At 51.5% G+C, this 20,896-nt stretch overlaps 1 protein-coding gene across 1 annotated transcript; it reads left to right on the top strand.

Annotated features, from left to right (window-relative positions):
• Nucleotides 1-3,603: 3,603 nt before the first annotated feature.
• On the top strand, nucleotides 3,604-19,783 carry LOC308266151 (ribonuclease T2-A-like; the record flags this gene model as incomplete). Its single annotated transcript, XM_080700170.1, has 9 exons — nucleotides 3,604-3,686; nucleotides 6,314-6,374; nucleotides 9,436-9,488; nucleotides 11,172-11,229; nucleotides 11,741-11,811; nucleotides 13,314-13,427; nucleotides 16,698-16,743; nucleotides 18,519-18,593; nucleotides 19,595-19,783. The coding sequence occupies 9 exons, from the start codon at nucleotides 3,604-3,606 to the stop codon at nucleotides 19,781-19,783; spliced, it is 750 nt and encodes a 249-aa protein (XP_080556296.1).
• Nucleotides 19,784-20,896: the final 1,113 nt, after the last annotated feature.

Raw genomic sequence — 20,896 nt, 5'->3', positions numbered from 1 at the left:
CAGAGGCCCTGCTATCACCGGGCAGAGTCACTGTGATCTTAGGGCACTTAATGCTATGTACTTCTAAGGTTAAAGGCTTTAGTTGCCTTTACATTCTTACTTTGGGTTAATGCCAGGACAAAGGGCAGAGGGAGGGGAGGGGCATCTGGAATGTAACAGATGAAGCTGCTCCTCTCCCTGCCTGGGCGCCTGCGCAGCACCCACACTCTGCCTGCCTTTCACATTTCTATTGGAAGCTAATGCCAGAAAAAATTTTCAATAGTGGCACATATATGGCAAAACCTAAAAGTCTACCCTAACTGGTTTATTTTTCTCAATTTTTTGGTACTGGGTGTAGAACCCAGGGACATTTTACCTCCAAGCTACACCCCAGCACTATTTATTTTTATTCTTTATTTTAAAGTAGGGTCTCACTAAGTTGCAGAGCCTCACAAAGTAACTGAGGCTAGCCTCAAACCAAGATCCTCCTGTTTCAGCCTCCCAAGTACTGACATGCCTGGCTTTAAGATTTTAAAAAACAGCTCAAGTAATGCCAAGCATGATGGTGCACACTTGTAATCTCACGACTTGGGAGGGTGAGACAGGAAGATCATAGGTTCTCAGTCAACCTCAGCAACTTAGGCCCTGTTTCCACATAAATAAAATAGGGCTGACCATGTTGCTCCTCTTGTCCCTCTAACACACAGGTCTAAACTGGAGTCCCCCCCAGGCTTCCGTCTTCCTCACCCCAGCAAAGTCCTCTGAACCAGAGAGGAAAACAGCACTGGCTCTCCTGGGGACAGGGAATGGTGGGCAGAACCATTGCGGACACTCTCTTTTAATCCCCAAGACCCTCTGTGGAGAGTATTGCTTTCCTGTTGTATGGGGGATTTGAGCCTCACAGAGGCCAGTTAACTGACAGTGTCACCCTTTCAGTGTCACTGTGGGTGGTTTTTCTCAGCCCAGTAGAGAAATTAAGAGCAGGAAATCTCAGTTACAAAGCTAAGAGGTTTATTGCAAAGTGAAGAAACAGCACCACACTTGAAAGGAGGAGGGTGGAGCCCTTGGAAGAGAAATGCTGATGCCCCTGGATCTCCAGGGTTTATATCTAAGTCCTAGTTTCTTATCTTCGGGCCAGCCGTCACAACAGGGTATGTCTTCACCAGTAACTGGGTGAGAGATACATGGCGTTTCTCCATCCCCTTTTAAGTCCCAGTGTCTGTAACCCTTTAGGTATCAGTATCTCAATATCTTATCTTCGTTGCTATGCCAACAGCCTCCCTGATGGAGTGGAGATCAAGAGGTCACACAGTTGCTTGATGGGAGAGGCAGAGTCAAACCCTAGGCGCCTGCGCTTAGCCAAGGTGTGTCCTGGGCTCCCCAGAGACTTCACCCAGAGCCTGGACCTGGTTCAGGTGCTGGGCCAGATCAAGAGCTCTATGTGCTTTGGCCCAGGTCAGGAGACACCTCGTCTCACCTTGCCCAGGACAGATGTTACTTTGGAAGGCAGCCATCATCAGTGTGCACTGTGAGCCCAACTGGCCAGCAGTCCCGTCAGTCCTCAGGCTCCCAGCATCTGTTTTTCTGAGATCGAGCCGATAGCGAGGGATGGATGCTTTAAACTTCACTCCCAGCGCATGCACAGTCAACTGCTCCGCAAGTAGGTGTTTGTGTTTGCTGCCTGGCAGCCATCAGGTCCCCTAGGTTCTCATGCACAGGGACCTGGCCAGCAGGCCTGCTGAAAGTGCCCTCTTCCGTGATGCATGGCAGTCAGCTCTCCACCCGCTTCTTATCCTCTCTCTTCTCAATTGATGTTTTTTGGGGGAAGGATGTTCTGGAGATTAAACCAAGGGGCATTCTACCTCTGAGCTATACTCGCAGCCCTATTTCTTTTTAGTGTTTTAGTTTGACAGGGTCTCATTAAGTAACAGAGGGCCTCACCCACTAAGTTGCTGACGCCGGCCACGCACCTTAGGTCCTCCTGTCTCAGTCTCCTGAGCCCTGGGATTACCACCACTGGAAGTCCTAGCCTCAGTGGACTTCTAACTTCTCCTTTCTACTTCCCCATTATGGTACCTTTGCTCTCTGCTGCCGCCCTGACACAGTCTATCCTGCCAGGCCTGCAGGACTTCACCGATGACCCGCCAGGCTCCTAGCTTGTTTTAACCAAAAGAATTTCAGAGGATGATTAAACACCAGCACAGAGGTATTCTGGGCCACTGTGTAATTCTGCCATCTCGCTGCCTTTTTATTTTGCTTTCATTATTTGGTGCTGAGGAATAAACCTAGAGGCATTCTACCTCCATGCTACATCCCCTTATGGTACTAGGGATTGAACCCAGAGGCATTCTACCTCCAAGCTACACTCTCCTCCTGTTTTATTTATTTTTTATTTTGAAGCAGATCCTAAGTTCCCGACTCCCATTTCAGCCTCCTAAGTACTGGGATTACCCGGCCATGATTTAAACTTGAATAGGCTGTTCCTTCATCCTGTGTTCAGAGTGAAGCAGACTAAAGGCCATGGCCACTCCTGAGCCAGGGTAGGGAATCTGAGCTTCTGTTGCTGAAGTCAGCCACCAAGATAGGAGGGTGTTTGTCACTGCAGCACAAACCAGCGTGGGACCTCGAAATGAGGTCTAAAACCAAGAAGAGTCCATCAGGAAACCGTCTTGGTCTCTGGTGCCTGAACATTGCTTGAAGAACATGTGTTCATTAAAATGGCATCTGCAGTCTCCCCGGCCCCCTCCAAGGGCACGCTGCTGCACAGGCTAGCCCCATATAAACCTCATAATTTGTCCCCTCTTCCACTGCGTTGTGGGAGCCAGTAAAGTTACGAGCCCGGTTCCCGCCCACTCGCTGACGCCTCAGTTCCTGTAGACGCTGGCTGGGGCCCAGAGCCTGGCCCAGCCGCCGCCACCTCCTTCTCTCTTCTTACACAAACACTTAACACTCATTCACTCTGCACAGGGCTGCTCAGGCTCTTGGTAGGTGGGTAGTATGGACAGACGTCCGGGTTTGCAGGCAAGTGTGTTGCACACTTGTACAATTTGGAGGCCCTTCTTTGAAACCAGAAATGCAAACTTATAACAGAAAACGAGGTAGGGGCTGGGAATTTGCTTTGATTCAGTGTACTTGCTGGGGCAGGGGAGAGTAGATACGGAAAGCTGGCAGGGAGGAAGAACCTCTGAGAACAGATGAGTCTGTGCCACAGGAAACACCTGGGTGGCTCCTTCAGGCTGCCACATGATAGCGTTGAATTTTATCTGACTCCTGTGATGCTGGACAAGAGCAATGGTCAAAAATCCTGGCTCTTTGGGTTCTGATAGGTGGCTTGTTACAGAGGATGTTCCCTTTCCCATATGACCTAGAGAGCAGGCAGGTCGCGGCTTCGGGAGGGGCGTGTCCCCTCCGCAGCGGTCCGAGGTCAGTGCCCGCCCGAAGGGGCGTGGCGTGGGCCGGGCTGTGGGCGTGTCCGCCCGGGGCGCGGGGCGTGTCCTCGGCCCGGGCTGGCCTAAGGCTGGGCTGACCCCGCGGAAGCACTTGGGGCAGCGCCGCGGCCGGACTCCGGGACCTGGTGCGGGTCGCCTGCGTCCGTGCGCGGAGGACCGTCGGGCCGGAGGAGCCATGGCGTCCCCGGCCGTGCTGGGCGCGCTCCTGGGCTGGGGGCTGGCGCTGTGCTGCCTGTGCGCCGCGGGCGCGCCCCGGGGGTGAGTGCGGTGGGGAGTGAGGAGCTGGTCCTAGACTGCAGCAGGAAGCCTTCCTCTTGCTTGGTACTGTCGGGTTCATAGCATTTCATTCTTGCTTCAGAGGGGCGGAAGGGGGGGTTACTTTGTTCCCCCGAGCTGCACCCCTAGCCCTATTTATTGTTATTTATTTTGAAACAGGGGCTCATTGAGTTGCCTAGGGCTTCACTAAGTAGCTGAGGCTGTCCGCGAACCCGGGTCCTCCGGTCTCAGCCTCCTGAATGCCGGGATTACAAGCCGTGCCCGGCTTGTACTTTTTAACTAAGCACCTTTAGTATTTTAGCACAGAGCTTGAGACAACAGTGTGCCTTAGCGTTCCCAGGAAGAGTTTGCTTACTTTCTCACTGGGTCAGAAGGTGTTGCTGTTACCAGGGACTGCTGGGATGGCTGTCCCCAGCTGTGTGAACTTTGGGCACTCAGCTGCTGCGGAGAGAGCAGCTACTGGAAGTGCTAGGAACCGTAGGCCCTAGCCAGCAAGGCCTGGCCGCAGAGACCTCTCTGCAAGGAGCCGGACCCCGCACCCTCGCCCCCTACACACCTGATAGTGTGCTGGGAGAGCAGGAGTCGGGTCCGACCCCAAGGGCGCTCCCAGCTCCTGACTGGGCCTGAGAACTGGCTTCCCTGGGCCAAGTGCGATTCCCTGGGGCCTCTTCCTTTCTCCCCAGGGTGGGCGGCAGCCTGTTCTCACACTGACATCACTGGTGCCTGAATTATGGGGTGAGATTTTGTTACAGATGTTTAGGGGCTTGATGGGTTTATGGTAAACAGACCATGCTGAGGTGGTCTTCCTGAAGATGACGTCATCTCAAGCCTCAGAGTCAACCCTGTAAAATGAGGCTTGGGCAGCAGGTGGGCAGGTGGGCGGGACCCCGGCTCTTCCCCAACTCAGTCCTCAGGCACTTCTTATCTTCTTTTCTCCTGAGAGCACCTGTTAGTAGTTCGCTTTCCACTGAAGTTTCAAAGCACCTTCTCTGGGAGCTCCACCTAGTCCACGGACGCAGATTTGACCACAGCTAAGACGTAACCACTCCTCCCACCTCGACTCTCCCCTTCTCAAGTGTGATTTATTCAGAATCCGCCTGAGCTGGACTGCTCACCTCCTGGAGTATTTTTGCCAGCTGCACGTTCTACGTCAATCCCTCTGCCCCCACGCTGTTGTAATATGCGCAGAGGCCTTCTATGTGGCGTCTTGGGCTACTGTAATGACATGCGGGTGCAGGCTTCTCCTGAAGGAAAGGTCTATTCTGTTTCCACTCTGGAGGCTCCAGGGCCTGGTGTCAGCATGGCTCAGGTCTGGGGAGGCACCGCTGGCTTTTGAGTGGAGTGTGCTTCCTGCGTGGAGTGTACTTCCTGTGTGGAGTGCGCTTCCTGTGTGGAGTTTCCTTCTGTATCCAGTGTACTTCCTGCATGGAGTGTACTTCCTGCGTGGAATGCACTTCCTGCATGGAGTGTCCTTCTGTGTGGAGTATACTTCCTGCGTGGAGTGTCGTTCTGTGTGGAGTGTACTTCCTGTGTGGAGTGCACTTCCTGTGTGGAGTTTCCTTCTGTGTCCAGTGTACTTCCTGCATGGAGTGTACTTCCTGCGTGGGATGTACTTCCTGCATGGAGTGTCCTTCTGCTTGGAGTGTGCTTCCTGCGTGGAGTGTACTTCCTGTGTGGAGTGCGCTTACTGTGTGGAGTTTCCTTCTGCGTCCAGTGTACTTCCTGCATGGAGTGTACTTCCTGCGTGGAATGCACTTCCTGCGTGGAGTGGCCTTCTGCGTGGAGTATACTTCCTGCGTGGAGTGTCCTTCTGTCTGGAGTGTACTTCCTGCGTGGAGTGTACTTCCTGTGTGGAGTGTACATCCTGCGTGGAGTGTACTTCCTGTGTGGAGTGTCCTTCTGTGTGGAGTGTACTTCCTGCGTGGAGTGTACTTCCTGTGTGGAGTGTGCTTCCTGCGTGGAGTATACTTCCTGCATGGAGTGTCCTTCTGTGTGGAGTGTACTTCCTGCGTGGAGTGCACTTCCTGCGTGGAGTGCACTTCCTGCATGGAGTGTACTTCCTGTGTGGAGTGCGCTTCCTGTGTGGAGTTTCCTTCTGCGTCCAGTGTAATTCCTGCGTGGAGTGCACTTCCTGAGTGGAGTGTACTTCCTGCGTGGAGTGCCCTTCCTGCGTGGAGTGTCCTTCCTGCGTGGAGTGTACTTCCTGCGTGGAGTGTACTTCCTGCGTAGAGTGCCCTTCCTGCGTGGAGTGCCCTTCCTGCGTGGAGTGCACTTCCTGCGTGGAGTGTACTTCCTGCGTGGAGTGTACTTCCTGCGTGGAGTGCCCTTCCTGCGTGGAGTGCACTTCCTGCGTGGAGTGCACTTCCTGCATGGAGTGTACTTCCTGAGTGGAGTACACTTCCTGCATGGAGTGTACTTCCTGAGTGGAGTACACTTCCTGCATGGAGTGTACTTCCTGCGTATAGTGTACTTCAGGATAGTAGGTACTTTGTTCCATTTGTGCCGCTAATCCCACAGGTACTCAGTTGTTGAATGGGTGGGTTAAATGAATTAATTTTTCTATAACTTTAAAAAAGTTACTGCTAAATAAATTTGTTGTCTTTTAACAGTGGCCACCACCCCTGGACAAAGCTAATTCTAACCCAGCACTGGCCGCCGACAGTATGCAAGGTGAGGTTTCTGTGTCGACGGCCCTGTCAGGGCAGAAGGCTCGTTTTCTCCCTCAGGATCCACGGCCTGTGGATGGAAAGGAGCTCAGTACGTGCCAGGCAGACGCAGGCAGGGATTTACTTAGGAAAGTAGAAATACACATTCCAGAGGAATGCAGGCCACCCAAAAGTGAGCGAGGCGGCTTGGGGAGCCCCCTTTCTATGGGGTCTTTCAGGAGATACTAGAGGGTGTTGTCAGTCTGATGCTCACAGGTGCCTCTGCTGTCACCTCCCACGTCCAGACCACGCTGGCCGGCTCATCTCCAGGCTCTGGACAGCCCAGCTGGTGCCGAGATTCTCTCTTGAGTAGCCAGAGCCAGAGGAGGATCCCCTTTGCATTCCACCTGTCTTCTTGGTAAACAGACCCCTCCCTAAGGATGGTCCAGTGCTCAGGGGCTCTGGTAAATTCTTCTGAAACTCTTGGGTGTCACTGGCCTTGCCAGGGGCAGACTCCACTTTAGGCTCCATTTCCCTGGACTCCCTTCAGGTCTCCTCCGCCTCTTAATTTTCTCTCTTCTCTCCCACTTCAGCCCTTTGATCTAGGACCCCTGCAGAGTCGGTTGATGAGATGGTGCTGCAGTGCTTATCTCTGGCTGGCCCAGGCTCCTTGCTCTGCCCCTGGTGGACAGTGGACCCTTTCCAGAGGTTGGCGTGTTGGTTTCTTAGGGCGGCCGTAATGGCGTCACACCTGCAGTGGTTTAGAACATCAGAGACTTCTTCTCTCATGGTCCTGGAGTTGGGAGTCCCAGTGCAGGCACTAGTAGGTGTTCTGGGAAGCACTTGCCCCAGGCCTCTGGCTCAGCCTCCAGCAGAGGCTGGCAGTCCGTGGAGACCGAGGCTCATCACATCCCCTGGTGCCTCCCTCTGCGTGAGGCTCCTCACCTTCTGACTCTTCCAAATCCAACCAGTAATTGCACTTAGGACCCACCTGGTCTCTTAGCTGGGTTGGACCCTCCTTCCAAGTCAGGTCACATTCACAAGTGTGAGAGTTGGACAGGGATGTGTGTCTGTGGAACACAGTTCAACTCTGGACCAGCCGGACGTGCCGTCTCCTGTGTCATGGACGCGTTCTGAAAGCGTCCCCGGCCTGCCTCCTCCTTCCTTCTGTTTGGCGCCAGCAGCCCCCTTCTCATGTTCTGGACACCCATCTGCCGTGCCTCGCGTCCCTTAAGGCTGTCAGGGCCGAGACTTCCCGCGGAGTCCCAGCTGGGCCTGTCCCGTTCCTGCTCTGAGAGTCCTCCCAAGCCAGTCCTGGCGTCCCAGGCATCTGACCAGCTTTGTCAGGGCCGAGCCAGCACTCACTGTACTGACAGTGTCCCTGAAGGTTGGGCTTGAGAGTGGTATTTGCATTTTGAGACTCTTTAGTATGCGAGGTGGAGTAACCTCTAAGTGCTGTGTAGGAGGTCTGACCTCTTGATGGCCTCCAGCATGTGGAGCAAGTTCCTTTCCACTTTCTCACTTATTTTCCTGTTGACCAATGAGAGGGGAGTTTCTATCTTTCTCCTCACCAGACGATAAGCTTGCCCTGGAAGCTCATGCCAACAGGGTCTCTCACGCTGTGGTCAGTTTCCGAAGCCCTCTCTCCCTCCAGTGCTGTTCCCTGCTGTGGCCTAGGGTGCATTGGCACACGAGTGGCCCCAAGGTGGCGGCTCGATTTTGGCTGGCTGGGAATCTGGTTGGGGCTCCTGGGAAGTGAGGAATCGGTGAAGTCCCTGGCTACTACTGAAGGACGTGCGTGTGCGTGTGTGCGCGCGCGTGTGCACGTGTGTGCGTGCGTGTGTGTGGCAGGCTGGGTGGCTGAGCCAGCACTGGGGGAGGAAATGTGGGTGTGCCCCCTGGCTGCTGGTGATCTGCTTGGGAGAGCCTTCTGGCCAGAGGCATGAGAAGTAAGATTTAAATAGATGTACCTGTGAGGGCCTCTTTTTCGGGTGGGTTGGCCCTGATGAGGAAGTTCTGTTTCCTGGCCTTAGTCTCCCAGCAGCCAGGCTGTCTGTGCTTCTCCCTCTGTGAGATCTACCTGAGGGTGCTGGGACTGTGTCCTGTGGCGGGAGCTGGTGCGAGCTTGCTGTCTTAAGGAAAGACCTGGTCACCTCTGTGTAGGCAGGTGCAGAAGCCTGGGTGTGTAGCTTGGCCAGAGACCTGCTAGGTCCTGGATTTGCTCCTCTCGAGCTGCACCCCACAGGAGAGGCGTCTCCTTAGGGATGGATCTGGGTTTGGGTAGAGGAGAATCCCGAGCCCCTCACTCAGATGCTGAGCTCTGATGCTCAGTCATTCTGTAGCAGCTGGTGCTTACTGTGTGTTTCAGTTCCCTTTGCCAGATAACCAGCCACGAAAGCAAGCCCCCTGTCCACGGATGTGGGGTGCAGAGAGGAGAGGGCCAGGCGTGAGCATGTTTCGTCTTGTGTTTCTTTGCTTAGTCAGAGTGGGAGGCTAGACCTGAGGCCTGCTTCATTGGTCTGATAGCCGGAATGGAGTTCTTGATGGTTCATTCTGGACAGACGCCATCTTAGCTAGGCCTCGTGGGGTTCCTACAAAGGTTTGGTTACACCGAGGTTTTTGTCTGTGATTTACCTTCCTATTGAGGTGAAGATATACTCCTGCTTTCACCATGATTTATTTCTTGGCTTCATGTTTTCAATACTTAGTGTAATTTGAACCTGGTACTGAAGCAAACTTGAATGTACTAGGGTATTGTCAGCCTTTGTTCTCAAACATTTAATTCTGATTACATGGTAAGCAGATTATTCATGGGCAGACATGCACATTTAATTAGCTTGACTTAATTTGCAAGCACTTGACTTGAGCGAGCGCGGCTGTCCGGTTCTGTCAGCCAGGCTGGGTGAGGACTGGCCCAGAACACCCACCCTGATGTCTTTTTGCATGAATGTGCGGCTGGAAGGAATTTATTGTAGATTGAAGCTGGTCTTCCTGTGCTGTTACTGTGCCGATATCTTTTTGATGCATGCTGAAGCGCTAAGTGTATTTAAGCAGGGAAGCAATTCTCTTGTGTCCTTTCTCCCTAGGAAGCGGACAGCTGTCGAGACTCTCTGGACTACTGGACAATACACGGACTCTGGCAAGCAGTGGGCACAGCAAAACCCAATGAAGCTTCAGGAGCAGCGAGGACTCGAGACGCTAGCTCCAGTCCAGGCTTAATACTGACGCTGCTCTATTTGTTAGGAGTTTATGCAGCAGACCAGATCCTTACTCTAAAATGTTTTTAGTCTTTCTAACGTAACTCTAATCCTATTCTTATTTAGTTCTGTTTTGATAGACGAATAACTATCTGGTTTAAATATGTGTTTAGAAATCCTATCACTAAATTTTGGGCAATACATTTTAATAATGTACTTAGGGATACATTTTAGCTTCACTAAGTTTTAATTTTAAGCCAGGCATGGTGGTGCATACTTAAAATCTCAGTTCTTGGTAGGCTGAGACAGGAGATTAGCAGGTTTGAGGACAGCCTACGCAAGTAGTAAGACTTTCATCAAACAAGTAAGACCCCGTTCCAAAAACAAAACTAAAGTAGGCTGGGGATGAAGGCCAGAGGTGGAATGCCCTGGGCTCACTCCCCAGTACCACAACAAAGCTGCCTTTTTAACTTTGTTCTTTCTTGGGGGCCCTTTTTATAGGCACCATATTCATGTGAATGAATGTGGTTCATATAGGGAGAATGGGAGCAAACCTGTTGTTTTGCATACTTTATATTCACCTTGGTTTTCTAGTTTCGTCTTCTCTATATTCCTGTGCATATTCTTGTGGTGTTAAATTATGCACATGACTTCGTCCCCAGGAAGGGCCCCTATTGCTCCAGGGCTCTGGGCCAGCGAGGTGGCTGGCAGTGAGCGGCGTCAGTGTCGGGAAGCAGACAGGCCAGGGCAGAATTCAGCTCTTGGTTGGAAGTGTGGGCAGGTTGCAGGCTGCTTGGTGGTGCGCCAGGCACTCCGTGAGCATGTCAGGTCTATGCATTATTACGCTGAGCGCTTGTCACAGCTTCGAGATGCAAGTTCTCTTTTATTTTTTTTTTTTTGCTAGATTTTAAGTGGATTCAGGTCAGATAACTAGGATCATCTTGCTAGATCTTGCTAGAACTAATAGCTGAGAGTGGGCTGACTCCAGAGCGTCCCCTGGTGGGTGGTTCATTGTTCTACTAAAAAGCCAGCCCTTGAACATTATTCCTAGACTTTTTTTTTTTTTTTTTTTTTGGTGGTACTGGGGTTCCTGGAAGCCCTTCTACCTCTGGGCTAACTCCCAGACCTATTTTATACTTTTTATATTTGGAAGCAGGGTCTCATAAGCCAGCTTCGGACCTGCGCGATCTTCCTTAACAGTTTCCTTTGCTAAAGAAACTCAAGCCAGATGAGGTAGAATGCACCTGTAATTCTGTTACTTGTGAGGCTGAGACAGGAGGATTGAAGGTTCAAGAATAGCCTCAGCAAAAGACTGTCATCAACCTACAGAAACCATGTTTTAAAATAAAAATAAGGCTAGGGATGTAACTTGGAGGAAGAATGCCCCTGGGTTCAATCCCAGCAGTAAAAACAAAACAAAACAAAACCAAAACCAGAAAAGAAACCCTCAAACTGTAACAACTTGTATCTAAGCATTCTTTGTTAAAGGTTTGCGGGATGGGGGATAAGGAATTCTCAATTAGAATTTCTCTTTTCCTTCTCTGTAGACTCAAGTGTGTTCTAATGTCATGTAGAAACCATCTCAACTGACACTAATATTCTTATTTTTAAATTTGTGTCCCAAGGCCTGACAAAGGGGAAGAATGTAATCGGTCGTGGCACTTTAATTTAGATGAGATCAAGGTATTAACTTTCAATTCTAGTTTTCTGCAGTAGAGCACTGAGCTACATTAACGCTCTTCATCACAACTGGCCCTTCAAAGTCATGTTCAAAATTATAGGCTCATGGCAGCCTTTGCCAGGATTGAGCCCCGGCCCTGTTTTAGTAATTAGTGGTATTTAGAATAACCCATAAATTAAAACAGACCTTTCTCCTCTGCTCTGGGTAGAGACCCTGCAGAGGTGAGCTCGGAAGCAGAGACTACCTGGCTGCCCCACCTTTGCCCCCGAGGCCCGAGTCCAGGGCTCCGGGGTAGCTGGCCGGTGAGGCGCACAGCGAGGCGTCTCAGTTATATACGCAGATATCTGCAGGAGCGCTTCCTGCAGAATAAGTAAAGAATCGGGTGTACTCACCTCAATGTTATTAACGAGCAGAGCTTGGGCTTTGAAGATATATTTGTCAGACTGCTTCCTAGGTTTTGAGCTTGTTAGTTCTTGAGTCCACGTTTTTTATATATTTTTTCAATGATCATAGGATCTTCTGCCGGAAATGAAGAAGTACTGGCCTGACGTCATTCACCCCTCCTCTAACCGTACCCAGTTCTGGTAGGTGGGCTTGCCAGCCTCACTGGCAGCGTCCTGCATCTCAGGTGTGGAAGCTTCCTAAGTGCCTTCTGGGAAGCCGGCATGTGATGTGGAGGCCCAAACACAGGTGCCCAAGCCCCAGTGACCTGCTGTGCCTTTAGGCCCCTCTCCAGTGGGTGGAGCCAGCAAGCAGTACTGGCCTGGTAGCTGGTGGGTAGACGACCAGTACAGGCAGTACTGGCCTAGTAACCAGTGGGTAGGAATGTACTAACCTGGTAACCAGCAGGTAAGAAGGAACTAACCTGGTAACCAGTGGGTAGGAAGGTACTTACTTGGTAGCCAGTGGGTAGGAAGGTACTAACCTGGTAACCAGCAGGTAGGAAGATACTAACCCGGTAACCAGCAGGTAAGAAGATACTGGCCTGGTAACCAGTGGGTAGGAAGGTACTGACCTCATAACTAGTGGGTAGGAAGGTACTGACCTGGTAACCAGCAGGTAGGAAGGTACTGACCTGGTAACCACCGAGTAGGAAGGTACTGACCTGGTAACCAGTGGGTAGGAAGCCAGGCAGGTGTTATTTCCTGGTAACCAGTGGACCATTTCACTCATTACTTTGTTTTTAAATTTTTCTCTACTGAAGCCTAGATCAAACACTTGTATGTCTAGGCTTCGGTCTAAGTCAGACGGGAAAGAATATTTAGTATGAAAATAGTGCTGCGGTTTTGTGTTTGTTTTTGTTTTGTGTGTGAGGGGTTTAGTGCATGGGGTTGAACCCAGGGGCATTCTACCTGTGAACTACATGCCCAGCCCTGTATTTTATTCTTTATTTTGAAATAGGATCTCACCAAGTTGTAGAAGGCCTCACTAAGTGGCTGAGGCTGGCTGCAAACCTGCGATTCTGCTGTCCAGCCTCCCAAGTACTTTGATTACAAGTGTGAGCCACCATGCCCAGCTTAGTGCTCCTAGTTTGAAATATGTTTTTTAAAAAGACATACCTAAAGATATTGATCTCACCTGTGCCTTGGGGAGGAGAGATGTTGATGTTGATGGGGCCTGAGCCTTGGGCAGGAATGCCACACCCCTATTTCTGGAGTCTAGATCATGCGTGTTGTGATGGTTTGGAATGGACACACAGCTGTAATAGCTAGCAGAGGCCGAGGGGGAGTGGGCCGGGGGTTTCTTGGTGGCCAGCCACCCTGCCTGTCCTTGGCTCCTTAGGCAGAAAGGGTGGCTCCTGCGTGCCCCTCTGTTCTCTGGAATTCCCTGGCTGCCCAGGAATTCCGTAGGAGCCCACACACCCCCATGGGACTTGAGGGTACCTGGGTAGTGCCGGGTGCCGGGCTTTGGTTTGCTGTCGGGCGGCTGTGCGTGTCGAGGTGCAGACCGTGCCAGGTGGAGGCGGTACTTTGGGGATCGCCAGATGTTCCTCTGGGCGCAGGGCTTACCTGTGTGGGAGCGGGCATTCCACCCCGTGTGCCTCCCCGGAGTGGGAGAGCGTGCCAACACCCTTGTGCACCCACAGGAGGCACGAGTGGGAAAAGCACGGCACCTGTGCCGCCCAGCTGGACACCCTCAACTCCGAGAAGAAGTACTTTGGGAAGAGCCTGGCTCTCTACAAGCTGCTGGACCTCAACAGGTGAGTGTCCCCTGCAGCGTGGGACTGGCCTCAGGGCCAGGCTGGTTCAGCACCAGGCCGCCTGTCCCCTGAATCCAGGCCCTCTGCCGCGTGGCCACACGGGCAGAGCCGACTCTGGCAGGCACCTCGGTACTGACTGGTCAGCAGTGAGGACCGCGAGGCACGCGGCAGAGGCCGGGCACCAGCTAAGTCCTTAGGCACAGCCCCAGTCTGTGGGAGTCTGCCCCTGCTGGGGCGCTCCAGGGACAGCAGCCGGGCAGTGCTGGGGATAGAACCCAGGGTCATTCTACCTCCAAGCTACACCCCAGCCCTATTTTTTATTCTTTATTTTTTTTTAACAAGGTCTCACTAAGTTGTGGAGGGCTCACTAAGTGGCTGAGGCTGTCTGAGAACCACAATCCTCCTGTCTCAGCCTCCCAAGTCTTGGGATTACAAGCATGCACCACCACACCTAACAAGTTGGGGTCTTAAAAGCCCCAGAAAAAACCCAAACCAATGGGCTTGCGCTAAGACTCTCAGTCCATTTCTAGAGATGGGGAGTATGTTGTCACCAGGCAAGATCCAGTGAGCCTGTAAGGATGATGCCCCTGGCCAGGCCTGCGCCCTGCCACTCGCCGGCGTCTGGTCATGAGCGTCAGGAGCCAGCCTTCCCTTCCCACTTGGGTTTCTGTTGTGCCTTGGGTGTCAGTGTTCTTAGCGCCCTCACTGTAAGCGGCCACAACAAGCCAACAAACTAGTTTAAGATCAGGACAGGGCAGAGTGAGGAAGGCCCGAGCACTCGAGGCCGCCTGTCCCCTGAAGCCACAGGCAAACCGTCACCCCAGGGCCGTGTGGGGAGGCGGTCTGCAGGAGGTGCAGGCTGCGTGGAGCTCTGGGGAGGGGTTTGTGCCCCTACAGGGGCCCCAGAGAGCTCGTTAGCCCTTCCGCACTCACACGGTGGTTCTGAACATGACCCATGCTCACTCTGGCGCAGGGTGCCGTGGTGTGAGCAGAGGCCAGCTGCCTCTGGGGTGTAACTTAACCACACAGAAAGGATATAAGTGGATATTGCCCAAAGCTTTAAAATTAGGTTGTTAGGTCACTAGGCAGTGCTTACTTGCAGAACCCTGGGGTGTGGCCCCTTAGGGTGCATGAGTTTTCCCAGTTTTTCCAAGGATGATCTAAAATTCATAGCACTAATAAAATTAAAATAGGAGCCAGGCGTGGTGGTGCATCCTTGTAATCCCAGGACTTGGGAGGCTGAGACAGAAGGATCACAGGTTTGTGGCCAGGCTCGGCTACTTAGTGAGGTCCACTGCAACTTAGTGAGACCCTGGGATGTAGCTTGGAGGTTGAATGCCCCTGGGTGGTTCAATCCCCAGTACTGAAGAAAAAAATTGAGAAGTCAATATATAAAATAAGGCCACTTTTACTTTTCTTTATAAACCATTAGTATATATTTTTATTATGGAAACCGGTCGTCCTAGCCATAAGCAACTTTTGACTCACTTCCTAACCTGCAGGCAGCAGACCTGTGTGAGAATCTGCAGGGCACTGTAGGATGTCCCGAGTGCCCGCAGGTGAAGACCTGGGGTCGACGCCAAACGCACCTAACCCAGAAGACGCCGGGGACCACAGTTGGGGCGAGGGCCTGAGTTTCCCCATTCTCCTCTCTGCCTCGTTCCCTTGATCACCCAGGTCAGGAGGGCATCACCTAAGAGGCAGAACATGAGGCACAGGTGTCACACACACAATTACCAGTGACGTCACTACAAAAAGCAAAGAAGCATTCAAACGAATCTCAATAGTATATATACGTATACATGTATATGTACTATATATATGTGCGCGCGTGTGTGTGTGTGTGTATATATATATATGTACTGGGGTTCCTGGAAACCCTTCTACCTTTGGGTTACACTCCCAGATCTATTTTTATATATATTTTTTTATTTGTAAACATGTTCTTTAAGCCAGCGTGCCTGGCTTCGAACCTGCCTCCGCCTCCCAAGCGCAGGGATTACAAGTGTGCGCCACCACGCCCAGACTCAATAATATATTTTTAGCCCAGTTCATCTACGATATCATTGCAACTTGTAAGATATATACATATATCTTACTTGTATATATGTTGGTATTAGGGATTGAACCCAGAGGCAATCCACCTCCAAACTATATCCCCAGCCCTATTTTATTCTTATTTGGAAATAGGGACTCATTAGGTTGTTGGAAGCCTTGCTAAGTGGCTGAGGCTGGCTTTCAACCTGTGATCTTCCTGTGTCAGCTCTCCAATACTGGGATCACAAGTGTGTGTCACCATACCTGGCTTGTAATAAATATTTTAAAAAATTGAAGCCAGGTGTGGTAGCACACATCTGTAATCTCTGTACTTGGGAGGCTAAAACAGGAGGATCACAGACTCAAATCCAACTTTAGCAACTTAGCAAGGCCCTTAGAAACCTAGTGAGACCCTGCTTCAAAATAAAACTAAAATAGGGCTGGGGATGTAGCTCAGAGGTTTAAAAAAAATCCTGTGTTCAGTCCTTAGGAACACACACACACACACACACACACACACACACACACACACACACAGTGATACTTTTGTGGCAAAAACTCCTTTGGACCTTCTGTTGGTCATACACTGGTAGCAGTGCAGGGCTTCACACAGTTACCTGGGTCTGGGGTAACTTCAAGGACCCCGGCTGCATCTCTTTCCTGCTTTTCCAGGAGTGCCGCAGCTGGCTGAGTTCACGAGGCAGCCTGCAGCTTTGCATCCCCCTATGTGAGCCTAATTCAGAAAGATCCAGAGAGGCTTGATGGGGACCAAGGGGATATCTTTGGAATGGGCAGTCTGAGCGTGCCTGTGCTGTACCTTTGTGGCTTTTTAAGTCCCTTTGCTCTCAGGATCCTCTATAGCAGCGCTTTAGGATGTGACCCAAACCTGTGGGCACTTGACATGTTTAAAGATTTGGTCAAGTGCAGTGTTCCAGGGTAAGCCTTGAGTCTAAAGGTAGCTAACAAGCCGTCCCCATGGGCCTAGCCAGTAGGTGGCGCTGGCGTGCCCGCCGGGGTCCTGTGCAGGCATGCTCTGTGGGGGCCAACCATGGAGAGGTGTGCAGGTGGATGGCTCCCCTGGCCTACTTCGCATATTTATTGCCTGAAGTCACGGAGAAGAAGCGTTCTGCTTTAAGTGTGCCTCAGTCCTCACAATGAAATAATATTTGAAAAGAGCAAGAAAGGAGGGTGCGGCCTGCATTATACATCTAACGGTTTCCTTTTTACCTCTAGTATGCTGCTGAAGTTTAAGATTAAACCATCCATCAATTACTACCACGTAAGTGTGCCTTAGCGCCTTCACTGCTGTGTATCTACTGGGGACATCTGCAGCGCCTCATCCCGTGGGCCACAGCTGGGTTCTACGGTGACACAAAGCGCCTCCTACCTGGCTTCATTGTTTTAAGTAGATGATTTCTGTTTCCACGTGCACCCTGAATACCCACTGGAGGTTACTCAGACCAGCGATGTGCACACTTAGATGCCTGGCGGGTACTCAGCAGTGTGTGATCCCGGCTCTGCGGCGGGGTGTCTGAGCCTGGAAAGGGGCGTGTTCAGTTTTGTGATGTGTTATGTTTGAGGAAAAGCATTTTTTTTATCATGGTGACACAGATAGGAACATTTAAGCATGGCCAGGTCCTTTGGGAGGCCGGGTGGAGCGCAGCTGGTTCGGTTCCTGGCTGCCTGCTGTTGCTCGTGGCTTTGCTGTGAGTTCCGAGTTCTGCAGTTTGGGGTCAGGGCTGGCCTGGGCAGTCACTTGGGCCTCTGGGCAGCTTTGCCTTTGCCCCAGTGGCGTGTTCTGGGCGGCAGAGGTTTTCCAGCTGACCCTGTTCCTGCCTCATGGAGGGGAGGGGACGTGAGGCCAGGAGACGTGAGGAAGACACTGTCAGCTGCCTCTTGAAGACCATCCTGGAGCCCGGCGTGCTGGCAAACACCCAGTGCTCCCAGTACTTGGGAAGGTGAGGGAGGATTGCAGGTCTGCGGAAGCCTCGGTGACTTAGGAAGACCCTAGCAACTTAGTGAGACCTTGTTTCAAAGTAAGGAATAGGGCTGAAGGTGTAGCATCCTGGTGGAATACTCCTGGGTTTAATCCCTAGCACCAAAAAAGAAAGAAAAAAGAAAGAAAGAAATAAACCCTCCTGGCCTCCAGAGCTGAGCGCTGGCAGGGCCCTTCGTTCCTGGGCTCGTGTTCACGTAGGTGAGGGAAGGTGCTGTGCTGAGTGCCCTGTGCACTGGCACGTGCAGTGACCGGGGCCCTGACCTGTGAGTGCATCTGACTCTGCTGTGCATCCTGAGGCCAGGCTCTTGGCCACGCACCTGCAGAGGGCAGATGGGTGCTGCTGGGACACAGGAGAGCCCCGCCCCACTCCTGCCCCACCCCACTCTTCTCCAGGCCATGATGGGGCAGCCATCTGTGCCTGCCTTCTACTTGAACAACTCTCCCCGAAGCCTCTGTGGGCTCCAGATTAAGGAGGCGTGCTTCCCAGATCCAGGACCACTCTCCTGGTGTCTCAGCAGTTTCCCACAGCAGGCGTGTGGCCAAGAGCCTGGCCGCTGGATGCTGGGGGAGACTGGCGAGAAAGACTAACGTCCAGGCAGGCGTGGGGCCACCATATTGGTGGGGTGGGCCCTGCTGTATGGCGTGAGGCTGGAGAGGTGCTGGGATCCTAGAGCGCAGCGGGTGATGGCGGAGGTCAGAGGAGCTGGAGCTCAGAGCACCTGCTGGGAGGGGAATGGCTGCTGTGGGGAGAGATCTGAAGAGTGGGCTGGGATGTGCAGGCTGCGGACAGCAGGAAGCCCGGCAGCGAGGGTGCTGTGGTGTGGGCGCCTCGGTGGGGTGGCCCGGGAGGAGAGGCAGAAGAAGGGCACACTGCAGACAAAGTGGGCAGACGGGAAGAGGAAGCACTGCTTGTGACGGCGCCCACGTTGGCTGTGTCCTCCCCTGGGCACGCCCAGGTCCCTGCATGTGGGGGATGGGGTTGACACTGCTGAGCTTGATACTGTCAGAGTTACACTCTGCGTTTTCAATTCTAATGCACTTTCACTTGGTGACAGGTCTCAGATTTTCTGGATGCCCTTACCAGAGTCTATGGAGTGGTCCCTAAGATCCAGTGCCTTCCACCAGAGCAGGTCAGCCGTGTCCTGTTTTGCTGTTCTTCAGTCTTTCCTGAGAAGACACGATTGCTCTTCTGGAGTCTGTCTCCACCCCTTGGACTTTCCAGGGGTGGGGGTGCATCCGTGTGACTGTACAAGTGCATGGTGCTAGCATGTGCTGTGCATGTGCAAGCGTGTGCATGACCATGCATGTGGATGTGTACACAGGCATGTGTGTTCCTGGAGCCATGTCTTGTGCACATTTGCATGTGTTCATGAGTTTGGACATGTGCTGTGTGACACTGTATGTTCACATGTGTGGGGGGAAGGGTCAAAAGCAGTCTTATTTTCTGTGCACATGTGTCTGGGAGTGTGTTATGTGTGCTTTGAAATAGTGGATGGTTCTTCAATATCATGCTAAGATAGGATTTGCTTTCTTGCCCCTTAACTCTAATGAAAATATTGCCTGTTCTAGGAGGAGGAATAGGAGGAGGAAGTGCATGGAGGAAGTTTACTGGATTAAATGTTTAGAAGTAGTTGTGTTGCTAATCTTAAGAATTTTAATTGCAATTTTCAGTCCAATTTATAGACAACATTGTAGTTTATTTTTAAGCTAATAAAGACTCAGATACTTTTAGCAGTAGGTATGTACCTAGAAAAGCCATTTCTTCTTCCAGTATCTTGATGTGCATGTATACGGTGTGAGCAGTTGGGTCGTACGCATCTTAATAGATACTTTAAAGTTTTTCAAGCTAAAAGCACACCCTGTCCCAGAGCTGTGAGGCTGGAGGAGGTGCCCTGGGGGGACTGGGAGCAGGCCTCGGGCCAGGCGTCCTGCCCCAGCTTGATGGCCCGGCTGCTTTCACTGCTTGCTCCCAGCTTTCTCTGTCGGTCCAGGGGCTCTGCCCTGCATTCTGGGGCCTCAGATGCTTGGCCACTGCTTCTGGGGTCTTAGGTCAGTTCCAAAGCTTCATGCTTATAAAGCCGTGATGGTAACCAAGATCTGAGTTCCAAAGCATGTCACTTTTTATTTCTAGGATGAGCAGGTACAAACCATTGGTCAAATAGAGCTGTGCTTCACCAAGGAGGACCTGAAATTGCGGAACTGCACGGAGTCCGGGGAGCAGGAAGCACAGCTGGCCAAGGAGGCTGCTGCTGCACACGGGATGGCTGTCTGTAAATTAGGTCCTGTCTTTTACCCACCACCGACAAAGACCCAGGACTGAAGCCCAGATTTTGGAAATATTCTGTTATACAAAAAAAGAAAAATTCATAGATTACTGCTTTCTAAAAACCAACTCCAGAATCTTTAAAAGTATGTTTCAAGCTGAGAGTGGTGACACGCCCAGTATTTAGGAGGCTGAGAAAGAAGGATCACAGGTTCAAAGCCAGCCTCAACAAGTTAGTGAGGGCCTCAGCAACTTAGCAAGACTGTTTCAAAATAAACAAAATAAGGCTGAGGGCTGAGCTCAGAGGTAGAATGCCCTCAGGTTCAGTCCCCAGCTCCAAAAAAAGAAAAAAATGTGTCTTGGTTTTTTCTTTCAGTGTCTGTTAATTTTTGTCTGCGTGTGATTATGGGCCCTTCTCCTGAGAACCATGAGTCATAGTTGAGTGTATATCAGGCATCAGGCGCCATTTCCTGTGGGGAGGCCAGATTCAGGCCACTGAGAAGAGCTGAGACATTTAAGTGTAGCCGGCAATGCTTTCCTATCCCTCTGTGGACAGTGTGTTCCAGAACCTCAGACCCCTTCCGTTAGAGGTGTTGCTGCGGTGATTGAAGCCAAGCTGGCCCCCGTGGAGGATGTACCTGTGATGCGGGTGGGTGACGGTCTCTGGAGCAGATTGCTTCCTATGAGTGCTTTTAAAAACTCTTTCCTTCATATGTTCTGCCTGGCCTCTTAAAACTTTTTCCTGTTCATCTTAATCGGGAATATTTTCTTCTTTATCTTTTTTTTTTTTTTTTGGTGGTACTGGGGATGGAGCCCTTCTACCTCTGGGCTACACTCCCAAAAGTGTTACAGATTGGGAGAATATGGTTTTGGGGAAACTGTTCCCGGGGACCCCTGCTAGGGTCCCGGACACACTTTCCCTCAAACCACAACAAAACTCCAAACGACCAAAAACAGAAAAAAACAAGATGGAGGTCACGGGTATAAAAGGCCGAGTCCACATGTAGGCCCTTTGGTGTACTCATTCAAGTCATCCCCTCATGCCATTTTGGGATGGGGCTGTATTTCTATTTTCTGTATTTCCATCTTTTAATAAAATTCTTTAAATTTTCAGCAAGAGCTCGGGCTAATGTGTATTTATACTTAGCTCAAAACAAGAATCCACGGTTT

Source organism: Muscardinus avellanarius (genome assembly GCF_963383645.1).
Source record: "Muscardinus avellanarius genome assembly, chromosome: 8".
Taxonomy (NCBI): Eukaryota; Metazoa; Chordata; class Mammalia; order Rodentia; family Gliridae; genus Muscardinus; species Muscardinus avellanarius.
The sequence above is the reverse complement of the archived record's forward strand: the minus strand, read 5'-3'. Positions and strand labels throughout refer to the sequence as shown.